General features: G+C 36.6%; 1 protein-coding gene across 1 annotated transcript in view; it reads left to right on the top strand.

Annotated features, from left to right (window-relative positions):
• The window catches only part of LOC129261271 (exosome complex exonuclease RRP44-like), a 30,828-nt gene extending 16,483 nt beyond the window's left edge, over positions 1-14,345 (top strand). The window contains exons 11-19 of the mRNA XM_064099249.1: positions 101-217; positions 1,016-1,117; positions 6,157-6,306; positions 6,751-6,878; positions 8,340-8,426; positions 9,575-9,731; positions 10,240-10,460; positions 10,679-10,769; positions 11,971-14,345. Of these exons, the coding sequence (XP_063955319.1) occupies positions 101-217; positions 1,016-1,117; positions 6,157-6,306; positions 6,751-6,878; positions 8,340-8,426; positions 9,575-9,731; positions 10,240-10,460; positions 10,679-10,769; positions 11,971-12,111 (1,194 nt within the window). The 3' untranslated portion in view covers positions 12,112-14,345. The remainder of the gene's footprint in view (positions 1-100; positions 218-1,015; positions 1,118-6,156; positions 6,307-6,750; positions 6,879-8,339; positions 8,427-9,574; positions 9,732-10,239; positions 10,461-10,678; positions 10,770-11,970) is intronic.
• The last annotated feature ends 4,796 nt before the right edge of the window (positions 14,346-19,141 follow it).

Here is a 19,141-nt window from a genome sequence, read left to right as displayed (position 1 = left end):
AGCTGTACAGATATTGATGATTCTCATTATTAGATTGAATAGGAATACTAATTTTTGAAGTCATATTTATAAATTCCCTCCCACTATTCTTGTGATATAGGATGAAGCTGCAAGAGAAGATCTGAGGCATATAGACATCTGCAGTGTAGATCCTCCTGGCTGTACAGACATTGATGATGCCCTTCACTATAGACCATTGGAAAATGGCAATGCAGAGGTGAGTCCTTGTTGGAATGCTCCCCAGGGAGTGGATTGTGCATTGTGTGCGGGAAAGCTTGGATCTGATGAGCAGGGTGAAAGCATCTTTTCAGTGCTTAAGACACACTGTTTCGATGTATGGAGCGCTATATGAAAGTGGAATATTATTATTACTTTTATGAGAATACCAACATGGAGTTGGGGTTGTTTTATTTTAGTTAATGCTCCTTCAAACTTGATGCTGCAAAGCTAGGCAAAATTTTGTTTGCGAAGCCAATGAAATATAATGAATTAAAAAAAATGTTGCAAAGGCACGTTTGCACAAGATAATTTTTCAATGATTGTTCATGGCATCATTCAACATGATGTGGTTGTCACAGTGAATTTATGATATATAAGAGGAGTCATAACATATTGAAATTATATTGATATTTTTTTTCACACTAAACACTGTAATTGCCTCTATCCTGTTTTGCAGGGCCAGATAGTCCTGTACTATAGGTGGGGTTACCCCACTTTTCAAAGACGTTATGAAAAAAAAAAAGTGGACCAAGCTTAACCCCGGGCTATAGATAGGGCTAACTTGCCATTTACCCCCAACTGTAGTACAGGGTTAAGGGAAATTTTGTCTGTGAGAAAATGGTATTTGAGTACTCTTTTGTTTTGTTTTTTGGAAAATTCCTTAGGACAGGAGATCAAGCAACCATCTTCAATTTTGCTGATTGATAAAATTCAACTTTGGTTTGTTTTTTTTACTCAGATTTTTTACCTTGTAATTTTTTGAAACTCAAATTTTGCCCTTGTAATTTTTTGTCAGGTTGGTGTTCACATAGCTGATGTCAGTCATTTTATTAAGCCAGGAAATGCCTTAGACACAGAGGCCTGTAACAGAGGTACAACAGTTTATCTTGTTGACAGGGTAAGTTTCATTACTACTTCTACTTCTATACTTCATCGTTTTAAAGAATATGAAGTATTTGGATAAGTGTTTGTTGAGTGGTGCTTCTGACAGTGGATTCGAGAATTGCTTCATTGTCATGACAAAACCTCATATCTGACATTTTTGGGAAGATAATTATTTCTTGTATGATTTGAGAATTTCTGAATTGATACTCTGTCTTAGTCTATAGGGGAAGGCGGGGTAAGTTGAGCATAGGGGCAAGTTGAGCCACCACCCCCAGGCCAATAATGAATGAGTCGGACATTGTGGTGGTGTCATGCATTGATGACCCATGACATAACCCTTAACCCCACCACATTGTTTTCAACTTTGAAACAAAAAGTACTTTTATAGAGGGAAAAATACGAATTTCAGCCAAAAAAGTAAAAAATTGTGTGATATGTGCTTTTTACCCACACACGTCTTTAAATATAACAAAGAAATAAGAACAATAGTGTTAGTCCAGGTATGGATTCTCATTCTTGTCATAGTCTTTTACATGATGGATGCATAAGAAATGTGTGGATGTGAAAATATCGCATTAAGTTCGGACTGGGGTAATGTGTGCCAGCCAACATGGGGCAAGTTGTGCCATGGTAATTCTTATGGTAATGTATAATAAAACATATAAAAAAACCTTAAAAGCCATTGATATGGAGGCAGAACAGAGCAATTTCACATGACAGTTCTTTTACGTTTAGAGGATGTTAGCATTTATAGAGAATTAGCAAGTAAAAAGTCTTTAAATAAAACGTTGACATGCCGGTTCTTCCCGCATACATTTTGTACATAGTTTTTGTGGCTCAACTTATCCCAGAAGGTAGCACAACTTACCCCACAGATGGGGCAAGTTGAGCCATTTGACATCGTTTTTTTCAAAGGTCACAATGACTTTCAGTGTGGGGGTAGAAAGTTATATATAGGTGAAAAATATTTACCAAGAATCAAATTTGAAGGCAAGGTACTTAATACTACAATATTATTATTCATATCAATTCTAACATGCAAAATGCAAAAAGTGTCACAACTTACCCCGCCTTCCCCTACTCTTTATCTTAAAAATGTGAAGTAACTACGCCACTCTAAAGGGAATTGAGATCCATTGGATACTATATAATGGCAACAGGGTGCGACAAACCCGCTTGCCCGGGGCAAGTGAAAATGACGTGCGGGCAAGCATTTCTCAAAGTCAATTGCCCGATCGGGCAAGTGGTTGTTTTGAAAATGAAAAAGATAAATTGACAGTAAAGTTTAATAATTTTTTGATAAATTGCAATTATCGGCCAATTATCTCTCATACAATGTCATACCAGTAAAAAAACAGTGGAAACATGTCAAATCAGCGCCAATTTACCGACAATTTATCGCCAGCGGTCCCGTTCGATGGGGGCAGCCATCTTACTTTCTAAACTACACTGTGCGCATGTGCTACTAATCGACGAAGGCGCTAGCTGGGGAAACCCCTCTCTCGCCCTCTGAGCGCACGCTACAGTACATGTACGGACGTACACGAGCGATTGCGAGCCAGCCGACTCTCGAGCTAGATCGCGCTGAATGCATGCAAGCTTCGGCCAGGACCAGGGTGACCAGTATTTTATTCATTTCTAAAACATTTTAGTTTTTTTTTTTTTTAATATATAAAAAAAACCATCAAATATCATTAGGATTTTTGTTATATGATTGGATTGTTTTTATTTGCTTAAAGTTTGAACTTTTTCCTCTTTCTTTCTTTTCTATCCTTCCTTCTTGCCCTTTTTTGTTACATATCTATTTTTATTTCCTGATCCTTTCTTTCTCTCTCTGTTCATTTTCTTTCTTTCCTTCTTTCTCTAACTTGCCTTCTTTATTACATTTCCTTTTTTTATTTCCTTCATTCCTTCTCCCTTCCACTCGTTTTTATTTTCGTTCTTTCTCTCCTTCCATTATTTTCTTCTTTTTTTCATTCTGGCCTCCCTTCATTCTTTCCTCCCTCTCTTTCTTTCATTATTTATTTCATTTTGTCCTTATTCTTTTCCCTTATACTTTATTTCCCTTTCTTCCTTCCCTCCTTCCCTCCTTCCTTCCTTTCTTCCTGTTTTCTTGTTTCTTTGTTTCTTTCTTTCCAAGAAGGAAGGAAACATTTTCTTTCCTTCATTCTTTCTTTCCTCCTTTTTTCTTACTTTCTTTTTGTCTTTCTCTTCTTTATTTTGATTTTCACACATTTATTCATCTTCCCTTCTTTTTTTCTTTCTATATTCAATTCAAAGAATGACGGAAACATTTTTATTCTCTCTCTCATCCTTCTTTTATTAGAAATTTCTTATATTTTCCCCTTCATGTTTTCTTTCTTTCTTCTCAATTCATCTCTTTTCTTTCTCTCCTTCATTCTTTCGTTCACCCTTCCTTCCAATTCTGTATATTTTTTTCACAAGTCTAACACTGTGTAGCCTTCTTTCTTGATCTTTTTTTTGTTGTTGATTGTCCCGTATTTCATTTTGTGAAATCTGGTCACCCTGGCCAGGACTTGGCTTCAACTTCAAACCAAATAAAAATTGAGCCGTCAGACTAAAATAGGCGACTTTTGTTGAACAAGAGTCAAGAAAAAGAAATGCCAAGGGCAGCGCCATGCAGTAAATCAAGTTCAGCCAGGACAGAAAAGAATAATTAAGAGCAAAAGAATTTTTGAAAAAAAATCGGGTAAGCAGTTTTTTCTATCGGGCAAGCAAATTTTTTTATCACTTGCCCGACAGGGCAATTGATGAATTTTTTTTTGTAGAGGCCTGATGGCAAGAATGTTTAACACAAATTCAACACAAGAAAAATCTCAGAGAGTTACCTCAAAATTCTGGCTACTGACTGCAGCCTTTCTCAGTGATGTGACCCGATTTTACCTAAGTGACATAATGATTAATTGTTAGCTCATTGACATTCTGAAGCACGTATCGCCCTCTGTCCTTGTGGAAAGAAGGTTTGAACACTGAGATTTTTTCTTGTGTTGAGATCAAAGTTAAACATTTTTTTTTCAATCAACACATGAACTTTCATGATTGTATGATTGATATTTCATTAACCGCCGTTATAGATGATTGGCATGGTACCAATTCTTTGGAGTTCCAATGTATGTTACTTTGCGGGGTGGTGAGGTGAGATTTGCTTTCACCACTCTGGGATATGACCCCTGGTGGATGCTTCATAAAGCTGTTCATTAGTTACTAGTGATTTTAATATGATTGGTTATCATTTCTTGTAGTAAATGATACACACCAGATTTTTATTGGTTTGAATTAAATCCTAAGAGAGGATCACAAGTTCGTCATGAAGTCTCTCGTAACTTACAGCTTTATGAGTTCATTAAAGGAAACCAAAATCCAAGAAGAGAAGCGATCTTATTGGAAAAAGTAAAAAAAGAGGAACAATTTAAAACAAGTTTCATCAAAATCGGTTGTAAAATATGCAAGTTATCAGTCAGACTGCAGGTCCCAAGAAAGTGGCTTCTTTCATCCAAGTGATATTCATGACTTGAGATGTTTTGCATATTTAATGAGCTTGATGCAGACCAAAACACCTCTTTTCATTCGGTCATTACTGCTCTAATTATGCATCGAATTTCATGAATTTGGTACCATTGTAAAGAAGAAGAATCATTCTTTCAGGTCATGTGTTTGGATTTATTCAAAGATTTTGTAATATAGGTTAAAATTTTGATCTAAAATATGCTACTAAATAAATATTTTCACCTGACAAAAGCTGCTATTTTCACACTTTATTTTTGTTTGAGCCCAAATGATTGTTATATCATGATGAAGCTGAATATGTATGCTTTGAAATGATATAGGTTTCAAAATAAGAATTGGTTTAATCGGGTCAAGATCACACTTTTCATTTGCCAAGTACATAGAGCAGCTTGAAAACAAGTATACTGCACTCTGATTGGTCAAAAAGACCACATAATGGCAAATTCCAACGGTTCCAGTGCCTGGGTTCGTGGGAAGGTCACACTTCCCATGTGGTAATCTCCTCAAATACCCCGCGCCTGTTGTTCTGTGAACCTTATCCAGCCAAACAGAACTCTTGATTTCATGCAAGTACAAAATTTCAAAAATCTCGTCTTGTACCTTGGTGGGAAAAGTGTGATCTTGACCCGATTAAAAAGTGCCGCATATCAAGAGTGGCATTGTGAGAAAGTACAGAAGTTCAGCTTTATGGTGATATAGATATCATTGAGGCTCAAAATAAAAAGTTTTGCACAATTTGCAAAAGAAAACAGAGGAGGAAAATTCAGTTTTGAGGCACAATTTTAGGCCAGAAATTTACTTATTTAACAAAATATTGTATACAAAATAAATGACCAATATGAAAGAGTAACTTTTACTCTATCTGATGGTGCAATAATATTTCATTTAACTTGAGGTTAAAACAGGTAAATTCTTAGAGAAAGAAAATCTCACGAATCACGAGATTTTGCAAGGAGGAGGATTCAGCCACGAGATGATTTGGATGAATCTGGCCTTTTTGCTCATTAGCATAGGGACCTGCGGTCTGACTGTTATGGACGCTTAAAAGGTCTTGTTGTACTTTCTTTTCAGATTTTCCCTATTATCTTTAAAATTGCATACTGCATCATTCTGCGCATAACATATGGCATGGGAAAATATAATTCACACCGCATATATCAAGGTCAGGAGGAGATGATGTGAAATATGTAGAATAAAGGGGATAATCTGAAAATTTGTGTACAAATCAAATTGAAGGTTGTCCACAAAATCAGCCATTTTGAAGCATGTTTGCCGATTTGAGGATCCCATAGAAAATACAGCAAGACTTTTTAAACGTCCATAACTTGCCTATTTCATAACCGATTTTGATGAAACTTGTTTGAAATTGTTCCTCTTGTTTACTCTTTCCAATAAGATTGCTTCTTGGATTTTGGTTTCCTTTAATATCAGGTTCATGTAGATCTCTCCTCTATAAAAAAAAAAATTCATTCACTTCTTTATTATCATTATCTGTAATTTTATTTCATTACTGTCTTGCCACAGAGGATAGACATGGTACCAGATCTTCTAAGTTCCAACCTCTGTTCTCTGAGGGGTGGAGAGGTAAGGTTTGCCTTCTCAACACTATGGGAGATGACCCCTGAAGCTGAGATTGTCAATGTCAGATTCACAAAGAGCATCATCAAGTCAAGGGTAAGACGTCTACTGAATATCTCTACTTTAGACAAATTCATCTATGGATTCCTTATTCCTTTTTAATTTTTGAGTGTAAACTTATACTTTATCCTATCACAAATGGGCTCTTGAAATGATTGAAGGTGTTTGCATATCAGGGCCCTGTTACATCAAGATTAGGGATTTCATTTGAGTAGTGACTTCTCTTTGACTTTGGTCAATTGTATAGTTCATGCATTGATATTTCTGTACATCCTCTGAATTTGTATACACATGTGTAAACCACTAATTTTTAAGGGGAAGCACTTCTTGTCAGAAATGAATGCATTTGTCATCACATGTGACCTACCCTCTAGTTGGTAATATTTCCTATTTCCTTCATCTCTCTGTACATGTATATGTATAGTTTGTTCATTTTTTTTACTGAGAAATAAAAAAAGTCTCATTTATTTCTGATTGTAGGCAGCATTCACGTATGAAGAAGCACAGAACAAGATTGATGATAAATCCCAGAATGATGCTCTAGCAATAGGTCTAAGAGGACTCAACAGGATGGCCAAGATTCTCAAGCAAAAGAGAATTGATAATGGGTAAGTGGTGTTGGTTTTCTTCTCCCCTCCTTCCTTTTTAGCCCTTCAATCTTGAAATTCCATTGACTATCTATTCAAAAGAATGGAGAAGGAAACAACATAATTTCATTTTATAAAACTGACATCTGGGGCCTGTTACAGAAAGATTTGCTATCAAACGCAACTCAAGAAATCATACACAACTTTGATTTCAACCAGTCAAAAGCGCGCATTCAGGATTTGCGCTTGATATTTTGAGTTGGGTTCTAAAGCTTTTTCTGCAACAGGGCCCAGGATGTGCCAATCTTCAGGCAGTTGCCTGATTTCAGACTGTGACCACTTCCCAGGATTTATTGTACAGCACATATTGGGCATTAATGTTCTGATGGTGTTTCATAAAGCTGTTCATAAAGTTATGCACTGCTTTACGCACGACTGAGGGGCGTTTCATCAATATTTTTGTCCGACAAGTTGTCAGATCTGACAACTTTCCTGGATTCTGATTGGTTGAGAAGCACTGTTACTATAGTAACTGTCGGATAAATCAGGACTTGTCGGATAAAACGTCCGACAAGTCCTTTCATGAAACGCTCCCCTGGTCCATGTTCTTAGGAGCTAAGGCAGCTACATGGGGATATACTATTTAGTACAAAAAAGGGTCACCAGTCATATTGATAAAGTCTTTCTTTATAACTTGCCAACAGCTTTATGAAACGCCCACTTGGCTTCTTTTCAGACCCAGTAACTAACCGGTGGGTGTTTCATGAAAGATGTCGGTACGGACTAAATTGTCAGTGCTGACAATTTTAATGAAATTCTTGATTTCGATTGGCTAAGAAGCACTAGCCTCTGACTGTTACTATGGTAACTGTTGGAGAAAAACAGCTTGTCAGTGCTGACAACTTTCATGAAACAGTCCCCTGGTACCCCCTGTGATATGTCTTCTGATTATTTTGTACTTTTGTAACGTAAGAAGAAGACAGTGTTAAACTTAACAGGATATAATCATTCAACAAGGCAGTAACATTGAAAGATGGATTTACAGCATTTCTTGTTTCTGTCATTATTTGTATTTTCAACTAATTTTTAGCCAGTGTAAAATACAGTGATATCCTGGTTACTGTGGTCCTCTTTGTAAACAGCTATTATACTAATGTAAGAAAATCTGCACATTCTTTCATTGTGAAGTCTGCCCAGTGTTTTTCTCCTCTTGATCATCCAATTTCAGTGTAAAGAAAAAGGGAGAATTGGAATAGGAAAGAAGTTGAGAGAATTTCCTGATGAAAGAAGAAGCAAAAGAGATATGAGCAAATCTCAGTCCCCTTTATTTACTCATTCTCTGTCATGTCTCCCTCTACAGAGCTCTGACGTTGCATCATCTGAGATCCATTTCAGTATGGACTCATGATCCTGTTGAAAAAAGAGAGGAAAGTCATGAGGTCATATGATTTTATCTTGTTTGTCCTATCTCTTCCTCTACAGAGCTCTGACGTTAGCATCATCTGAGATCCGTTTCAGTATGGACAGTGAGACTCATGATCCTATAGAAGTTGAGAGAAAAGTCATGAGGTAAGTCAACCACGTCAGGCAAACTGGAGGATGGTCTTTAGGCAATTCCATGATGGCAATGTGATTCTTTTACTGTTGTTTTGAGAGTTTCTGCAACTTTGTCTTTTGCTGCCTTTTCCCATTAAATACAATGGGAATATGATAGCTGCATGAGCTCAATGTTGGTTAGCAATTCGGGTAATGTATTATCCAATGGTTTTGAGGTCTTGAATTTTGATATTTTGAGGGTAATCGGCAATGCCACTATCTTTGTGGCACATTACCGTATTACAGCACAAACAAGAAAAAAGGGGACCAAACATCTCACATATCAATGAAATGAGAATTAGACCAGTCAATAGAGCATCCACGTCCATTGCATGGAATGGCCTTGGATTAATTCAAGACATATGGTTACATAAGGTTCAGTCCTGGACGCAGGATCTCCTGTTCCTCTATGTCCAGCTCCTGGTGATATACAGTGCCGTTTGAAGAATTGGCGCGGTCCAGGGGAGGAACCTTATAATCAAATTTAAATTCTGCTTTACGCCACCAAAAATGAATCCTCTTTTCAAATGTAATACATCATTAGACTACTACAAGCTCAGGAAGACTATTCCATTAGTTACAGATCCTCAATGTAAAAAAGTTCTTACGTATATTCTTATTAGCTCTAGTCTTGGAAAGCTTATGTGCATGACCCCTTGTACTGGCGAGAGAATTAAGTTGCAGACATGGGTTAACATCAGGGTCATATTTGTGAAGAATCTTAAAGGTTTCTATCATGTCACCCCTAGCTCATCTGTAAACAAGCCCTGGGTTTTCTGAATGTAATGTACTCTCTCAGGATTATTCATTTCAGCCTGGTTGTGATATTTTAGAACCTCAATCTTGATACTCTTTCTTCCTTCTTCCAGAGAAACCAACTCCATGGTTGAAGAGTTCATGTTGCTGGCTCACATCTCTGTAGCCCAGAGGATAAGACAGGAGTTTCAGGAGTGATATTTAGAACCTCAATCTTGATACTCTTTCTTCCTTCTTTCAGAGGAACCAACTCCATGGTTCAAGAATTCATGTTGCTATCTAATATTCTGGTGGCCCAGAGGATAGGGCATGACATCTTATTCCTCCATTTTCTCAATCTTTGTAATCTATCTGCTTTCTTTCAGAGAAACCAACTCCATGGTTGAAGAGTTCATGTTGTTGGCTAACATCTCTGTAGCCCAGAGGATAAGACAGGAGTTTCCTCTGAGTGCTTGCCTTAGAAGACATCCTGTTCCTCCACCTTCAAACTTTGAACCAATCATCAAAGTCGCTCTCACAAGGGTACGTCAAATATTTGCTGTAAATTATTTCTAATTTGAGGTTTGTAGGATGTGTTGTAAGAAAATATTTGCAATCTATTGCAAATTTGTGTTGCAATTTTACAATTGATAGAGCATTTTTTACTGTAGCAAATTGGTTTACACTCTGTGTAGCATGGAGGAGATCAGCAAACGATTGCAAACTTGCAATGAAGTTCAAGACATATGATTGATTAGGGGAATTCCTTCCAATTTTTCAGTGTGAAAACAAACCAGAGGTGAATAGTGAAAGCCATTGTCAATGTCTGCTCGTGTCATTGCCATTGTTGCAACTTTTTCAAGGTATCATATTGAACTTGTTTCAGGTAGTATCAATGAGATTTTAAGTCTTTTAGACAGTGAATAAATGCATGTATAATTTGATATTGTCATATCCTGATATTCAATGAAAAATTATGTTTTTACTTAGATATTAATCTTTGAAATTCCTTTCAACTTCAAAATTCCTTTCACCTTCTTGTGTTCTACAGGGCTTTGAATTGCAGGTTGACAGTGGTAAAGCACTCGCTGATTCCCTGGACAAGGCCAATATTCCTTCCATTCCATTCTTCAACCAGTTATTACGTATGATGACAACGCGATGCATGACACAAGCACTCTACTTCAGCAGTGGGATGCTAAAGGAAGATGAGTACCTACATTTTGGTTTGGCCTCACCAATCTACACTCATTTTACATCTCCTATTAGAAGGTATGTAAGAATTGATGCAGTAATGCAGTTTGACTTTTCCAACATCACCAACATTTCCACTTCTGTATATTGGGAAATTATGAAAAATAATAACTAAGAAACATGCACAATCAATACAAAGTTGTAAGGATATGGACATGAATATGTAAAAAAAAGTATTGGCTTGTGCAGTTGTTGAATAAAAGCAGTGATTAACCCATCAGTCTTTGGTTTCACAGATACTCTGACGTGATTGTCCATCGGATGTTAGCCGTTGCAACCGCAGCTGATTCCTGCTACCCAAATCTCTTAGACAAGGCCAAGATTCAGGTGAATATATACACCAATAACCTGTTACTACAAAAGGAAAGAAATCAGGCCACCATGTCTCAAAATCTGTTTGCACTAACGATTAGTGTCACTGTCAGTTGCCATAGTAAAAAGGGTTTACTGAAATTGTCAGAGATGACAATTAGTGAGCACTTAGCACCTGCATCTTTTACGAAAAGTTCCCCTGGGTTAATTTTCCCCTAAAACTCTTTCTAGGCAAAATAATGTTGCCACTTACCTCTAAAGTCTGGCAATATCTGAGTTGTCCTCTAAATTTTTACATTTTGAGAAACAGGTTTTACAATTATATAATATTGACTGGCCTCTAGGGGAACATCAAATATTTCGCCCACAACAGAATCATATTGGCCCGAGTCTTTAGATGAGGGCAAAATGCTTCTTTTAAGGGCAACATATTTGATGTTTCCTGAAAGAAGAGCCAGTCAATATTATTATTATTACCCAAGGCTGTACAATGTGTAATTCAAGCCATTATTTGGAACAATTTATATGCCTGATTGCTTATCACTCCTTCTGATTTCGGGTTTTTCACAAACTTAGCGAAGTAACCCTTGCTAAGCAATTGTGATGTAAATTGTTACCTTGCATCATCGAATCATGCATGGCGCGCACATACACTTTACGCATAGAAATCTTGCGCTTGGTTTTGTGTATGCACTGGCCGTGCCGCGCATTATCTACAATGCGTTGGTTCATAATCTGGTTCCAGGCAGATTTCTCAGATATTGAAATCAGTGATCAGAATCGGCTCATACTGCGCAAGCGCACTAACAGAAATATGGCCAATATTGCCCTCTGTTTTTGTACAGGATTCCAAATGTTTACCTCGTTGGTCTAGGATTGAAAATAGCGAGCGAAATATGATATTTCTTTATCTGCTGAAATAATCAACCATATTCAATGATTTGTATGAATTGAATAACTTCATTAAAGTTATTGAATTTAAGTTGATAATGAATAACGTCTTGTGTTTCATGACATGCCATTATCAATTGGTGATACATCATTGGAACATTTGCCATGAAATGAGACTTTGTAATTTGAAAATCTAAGATTTTGTAAAGTTTGCTGGATATGATTTGTCAGAAAATATTTGTCTGATAAGATATCCTTGTGTTGTATATTGCTTAAATGTGAATATTCACACTTCTGTGTGTTCTCTATTTCTTTGTTTGTTTAGGAGATCTGTGACAATTTGAATTATCGTCATAGGATGGCACAGTATGCAGGTAGAGCATCAGTGGATTTACATACTCAGGTAGGAACGTATTCCTCACTGTGCGGTGTGAACACATCAGTGTGTGTATTTGTGACCATATGAAAGAGTTTCTCCTAGAATGTATTTGTGGTTGTGTGTAATTTGTTGCTAAAAAGTTATGTGGTGTGAACACATCCGTCTATGGTCAGTTTGTGTGGACTGTAGGAGAGTCTTTGGCCCGAATTCACATACATGTAGATAGTTTTATAAACCATTGGTTGAACCCACGGTTAAGTAGATTTCCTTTATAAATTACGCCTATTTACCGCGTATATTAAAAAATGTCCAATGCCGATACGCGTTTTTGTCACACTGCGCCAAAGTGATGCCTGCTGCCATTGTTAAGTATGCTATTTTATTCATGAGTCCACTGTTTTGAATTAGTAAGTCCACTTTTCAAACAGTTGACTCATGAATAAAATAATGTACTTAACCATGGCAGTAGGCGTCAATTAGGTGCAATGTGATAAAGGCATGCATCAGTATTGGACACATTTTCCTTATACGCGGTAAATTAAGTGTAATTTATACAGGAAATCTGCATAAACCATGGGTTCAACCGGTGGTATTAAAAACCACCTTTTTGAATTCGGGCCATTGTGTTTCTCCAAGGATATATTTGTGGTTGTGTGTAAACATTGTTTTTGAGAACTTAACCATGTGAATGCTTTATGAGGATCCACATGCATGTGGAGCTTATTGCCTTGCTTGTTAAAAGACTTAGCTGTGATTACTGGAATCCATAATGAATTGAAGATGATCGTGACAATCTTGCATATGCAAAACCTATCTATGTATATTTGAGAAATATCCTTGATGAATGAGGTGGTGTGAACTTATTCTTGATCAGAAGGATATGTTTGTTTAGTATGCTCAATCTTCATGTAATAACATGTTGATAAACATGGCGTTATCTGTGACAAAATATGATGATTGAATGGCAAACCATTTACCATTTCCATGATTTTAGGTTGCATTGACGACTTCACAACAACATCTGTAGGCCTTTTATCCTACAGTAGATATAATAAGACAAATTTATATTGTGAATTATTCTACTATGCTTTGATAAGATCTCCTATTGGTTAAACTAAAGAGATTGCTCTACCTCATTGCTACCTGACACAGATGATTATCCGATATTGATTTCAAAATTGGAACAGAATACAACTTTTTATTGAAGATAAAAAACAAACAAACTCAGTAAATCAAATAATGATTAATTGATTTATCAGCTTTGATGTTTCCATTGATTTTTTTTCAAGGTACTAGATGAAAGATTAAGATAATTCAAGTTTAGTCTGCATGACTCATTCATATAAAATCTGGTTTCTCTTGCACTTAAATACAATGATATTCAAGAAAATAGAATCAAGGAGTAAATATATTGTATAATGGATACAAAAATTTGAAAAAATGAATAAATACTGTGAAAGCAAAATTGGATATTGTTTATTTCCAATTTTTTGTTGCAGCATAATATCGAATTATAATGGCAATACACCTGCAAATTACAAAATATTATAATTATCATCCTCATAATATTTCTTTGTCATCATCCTCTATGAATACATATATGTTTTGATAAAATGAATATATGCAGATGAATTCTAAAGATGATATTTCATTAAAAGGTTCCCAGATAAAAAATATCCCATTCTTGTAACTAGTCTGTGACGTGGGGACAAAGTGCTGATGAGGCTGGAAAGTGAAAACCATTAAAAAGAAAAGAAAGAGAGAGAGAGAGAGAGAAATCATCAGAATGACTGTGTTAAACTCCAGAGCGGGTGTATGAACACCCAATAAATGGGCTTCAAATTAATTTCTTTGAATCCTAAATGGTAGAAAGGTAAATAATATGCGAAATTTGAATTAAAGAAAAAGAGTTCTCTCCTATGAGATTTGTCCATCAAAGTTTACACAATAGCGCCCTCTATCAGCAATTGTTACATGTACTTGCCACGTTAATTGTATGCATGGCAATCATCCATCCCACCCCATCACTCACAGTCAAACTCCGCCCACAATCTGATTAAGTACACATTTCAATGCGATTGTGTGTGTTTGTGTGTCAAATAAGGCTTGGATGGTTATAGTTAGACCACGCCCCCATAGTTGATTGTGATGCAGATTTAAAAAAAATCAGGTGATCAAAATTTCTGTATAGGCATCAGCACAGCTGGCATGTGTGGGCATTTAGCCCAAGTATTTTCTGCCATGTGTTAGAATACTGTAGGGGGAGAGGAAAGGAAGTGTAGGCCTGTTTTTAAATATTTGTTTTCAGGAAGAGAACACAGAAAAAAGAAGAGAAAATAAGAGAGATTTTAAAGGGAAATAATAGGAATCCTACTGTTTGGGGAAAATACAAACAGTGGTGCTTCCCACCAGTAAATTTCATTAATAGTGTTCAAGTTCTGCTATGTTTTAGATATTTGATTGGGAAGTCAGTTGATAAAATACCACACTCAATTAAGTTTTTTTCCCCCGGGCTTGCCGAATATCATATTGTTGTCTACATTCAACACTCAGCATGAAGAAGTGCATTGTTTGGTGGGGGTTCACTAACTTTTGAGCACAACTTTAGGTCTAATATAAAGCTGAAATAAAAGTATCAAGTCAACTTACGAAGACTACAGTGTCTTTTTTTTTAATTCCTGCATAATCACCACCAGATTTTTACTCTTGGTGAAAATATGAATGAAAGAAGCTTTATTGCTGATTTCTTGTTTCGCTATAGATTATTAACTGAAAGGGTTGGGAATGGGTGATGTAAGGATTATAAAGCTTAGAATTATAGTTTCATAAATTGTGAGCATAAATCATTGGGAATTAGTACACTCTCAGGTGCTCATTTATAATCATTTTCTGTTGATTTGAAGCAGGAAGTACATCTTCAAAAAGTAGTGTTTAATTTACCCAGGGAATTTAAAGTGGCATTCAATCCCAGGAAGTACAATTTTGAAAATATATCTTCCTCTTTTCATTTAAAAACAAATTTTTGACAGCTCCAATAGGACTGTCCATGGAAACGGTAATCATGTTTGGGATAGTTTTCCTCAATCTTTGGTAGCTAGTTTTCCCCTTTTTTTCTTTGATATGTAGTCCTGTCTTCATGTCACGTATTATATTTATTTATTCATATTTGTTATTGTTACTGCTACTGTTTAATATATCCTTGATTTTTCTTTAACATATATGATATTTAGATATGGTGATTATTTTTGTGATTGTTAAACTAATACAAACAAATAAAGAATATTGTCATTATTAAAGGAGAAGTCCATTATATGTTTATCTGAATGAAGGCCTGAAAAATAGAAGCACATATTTTCAATGATATTTTTTAAGAAATGAAAGCAAGTGAATTAGGGTTTAAGATTTAATTAATGGAAAACAAATAACCACTATTGTAAGGTAATATCCCAGCTTTATAATCTTTATATTTAGTATATTAAATGGTGTATAGATATTTGAGAGATATTTTGTATTTGCAAGTGAAAATCTCAAGTCTTTCAGTTCATGGACAAATGTGAAATAAGCTTGAATTTTGCAGAATGACACATTTTAACCATTTATTAGGCTTACTACTTGATAAAAAAATTAATGTGGAATAATCATCAAACCTTCAATGACACATTTTATAATCTCGGCTTCTATTCAAGCAAACATGATATAATTTTCATTGTAACTTCCCCTTCCCCCTTATAGTTACATGTATATTGATGTCCCTTATAAAGGGTACATGTATAGACTGACAGTCCAATCTTTTCACACTGGTAGTATTTATTCATCTGCATGCACAAACAGGCCCATTTTAACTTCCTGGTTCTGCACAAACTCTATAGGCCTACCGTAATAAAGGCAACAACTGTCAGTGCTCACCCAAAACCATTTTTAATTCATGTCTGCAATTCAGTGTACAGGTGCCCTATTCCCCACCCATGGATGGGATTTGGGTTATTTTCTTAGCCCAGGACCTACCTTTTTTTCTCCCTAGTTCCACTTTCTTAATTTTGAATGAAATGTTCTAATTGACATGTCCTGTGGTGGTAGAAGTAGTAGTAATCCAGGGTTTAAATTCGGTATAAAATGGGAGTTGTCGGATTCACCTCATATTCACAGAAATCACCCTTTGTCTTTGTATTTCTTATTTTCATGTGTTTCTTCATTTGATTTAGGCTATTTGTTACAATTGTTTTAGTCCAGTATTTATATTTTTGTAACATCCATGTGGGATTTATTCAAGCCTATTCATGAATTTATTATTAATTTGTCATTCCTCTACTGATGCTCATTGATTGTCATTAGACATTAACATTAGATACGGTACAATTTTGATGCAAAGTAGTGATAGCACTCTAAATCTTATTAGGTTTTGATAGGCCTATGTGTTGGCCAGTACATATCCCTACAATATCAAAGAGTAAAAGAAGTACTTAGTAAATTGCAGTTAAAGGCCTTTTCCTTCCTTCTTTTCCTGTCTGAAAGTTTTACTTCCAGGGCATGAGATATTCTGTATCAAATGCTACTACACATCGTTTTGATGTATATTTATGCTACCTGGGATCCATTTGCATTATGGTTCAAAAGATTTACATTTAATGAAGAGTTTGAAGAAAAAAATATATGAGAAACATTGTATAGTTGGCTTCAATCCCCTTCATTAATATTTTTTTCAGTGTTTGTTTGGCCTGTAAACTGTAATGAGGTTTGTTTGGTGTAGGACCTACAGTGTAGGCCTATATGGAATGATTGTAATTCATAGTTCATTTATAAGGAATAGATCTTGAGGTAATTACTGCTGAAGTTGTTTTGTAGAGTGCTATTTCATGGTATGGAAGTGACCAAACTACTGGAACATGATGTAGGATATAATTCTGAAGAATTTCAGGAATGTTCTGCGGTATTTACCCTGTGTTTGACAGGGAAAAATGGGCCAGGACTGTTGTTTGTAAATCGCCTCAGCAAGTTCAGCCGATGATAAAAAAGTTTATGATCACTGAACTTTAGGAATCATGGATTGGTCTTTTTAACAATGTTCTTTTGAACCAGTATATTTGTACATATTTTTTTAAAAATGAATGTCTATCTGTATGTTTGTTTTAGAAATATCAAACCCTGTATGTACAAAATAGAAATAAAAAAAGAAAATCAAAATCAAGATTTCACGAAGTCCACAAGCAGTAGGACCATGCCCATCCCTATCAGCTCAAATTCTTAAATTATCCAACTATTTCTGATGCGCTGAATTATCTCAATTGGAACCTACTCAAGAGGGCCGTCTGCACCATCCCGAAGTTTCAAATTAGCGCGCTATTTCTGATCCGGCAAATTATCCCGATCTGAAAAATCTCGAGATAGTTGGCGGTGCAGACGCAATTATCGCGCTAGTTCGTAGGATTAATCTCGAGATTGCAATCCCAAGTCAACTCGGGTTTATTTGCAAAATAGCGCGCTATTTTACGAATTATCCCGCTAATTCGTCGGTGCAGACGCACTCGAGATTGGACTCGGGGTAATTTATTCATGACGTCAGTCCATAATGCAATTCGCGTTCCACTTCCGCCTTGGTCAAAACATAAACACGTGCGGAAGTCAACTTTATACATGCGAATAGCGTTCATAAGCAACGATGGTGTCCCACCAGTGAATGGATTTTGGGAGAGACCAAACCGAAGGGGGAGGCGCTCATCGACGATGGTCATATTCAATAACAACACTGACAGCAGTGTTGTCTTATTCCTTCGCAAAATGTGAGCAAATAGCATTTCTTTCCTCCTTCTCTCCCTCTCTCTCTCTCTGTCGTTGCCTCCTACTCCGCCATCATATTTAACGAAGAATACATCACTTCTTCACTCGCTGAGCTGAGAGGATTGTTGCATAACACCGGTTGAATTCGGCGAAAGTGCTAGTGAAAGGAGTACATTGCTTGCATATCGCGGGAAGTTATTCAAAAGCGCGGGCCGTTGAAACTCCAAGATCCGAAAGTGCGCATGCTCGTAATATCGGGCTTGTTGCCTCGCTCGAGCAGGAATCGCTGTCGTGGGATGGTGCAGACGGGGTTTCTTGAATCTCGAGATTAATCGCGAAGAGGGCTGATCGGGCTAAAATCTCGAGATTGAGCAAACTCGGGATGGTGCAGCACCGCCTAAGGTAATTTGTTATGAAGACACAATAGGTGGTTTCAGACCGCCTCGAAGTTCGTCAGTTCCAGGTATTCTCTGATCGGGAAATTTACCCCGATCAGAAAATACCAGGTATTTTGGTAATGTGAAAGCAAACTACGCGTAATTTCCCCGAAAGAAAATACCCGCTAAATAGTAGGTACTTGGCGAAATTACGAGAACTTTCGCGGGGATTTTTCCAAGGTCACAGGTATTTTGGCAATGTGAAAGCAATTTACGGGAACTTTTAGCCCAGCGTGTCGTTGGGCGCGGGCGCCATGGGTGGCTGCTGGGCTAGTGATTTTGAATCTAGCGCCTTGCCTGCTTATACAGACCATACTGCGCATGCTCGTAACTTCAGGAACTTATCCCGAAGGGTATGTTTCGGGGCGATGTGAATGCAGGAATAATTAATGGGTATTTTTTAGTCAACGTATGATTGCTCCCTCCCCCTTATGAATTATCGTGCTAATTCACAATGAAGACATTCTCAAAATTTGACAAGAGATAATCATTCATGACAGTATTAACCTACATCTTGTGCCACTCAAACAAGTAAGACCATGGACCTACTATAGTAGGGCCATGGTGAGACCAAAGTGAGTATTGAAGGTTGCTTTCCTCTAGCAAGAATCTGCCTGATTGGCCTGAGTATTCCCCAACTTAGGATGTGTTTACGCACCACCATAGAATCATGATTTGTATTATGATTACTAGATTAGAAACACGTTTCTGTAGAATCATGGTTGCATTTTAGTCAAGAGTAAAGTTAAACATGTTTCAAATCATAAACGTGAAACAAGGAAAAATGGGGCGTTTGGATTATGAACGCCCCTTTTTTTTCACTGTAGGGGAAATGTTGACTGCCGCATAAGGTTTGTGTTTTGAATCATGTGCTTGTGATTCAAGCTCATGAGTTCGTATAAACG

The sequence above is a fragment of the Lytechinus pictus genome, chromosome 5, assembly GCF_037042905.1.
Source record: "Lytechinus pictus isolate F3 Inbred chromosome 5, Lp3.0, whole genome shotgun sequence".
NCBI classification, from domain to species: Eukaryota; Metazoa; Echinodermata; class Echinoidea; order Temnopleuroida; family Toxopneustidae; genus Lytechinus; species Lytechinus pictus.
Note: the sequence above shows the minus strand (reverse complement) of the source record. Positions and strands in the feature narration are given on the sequence as shown.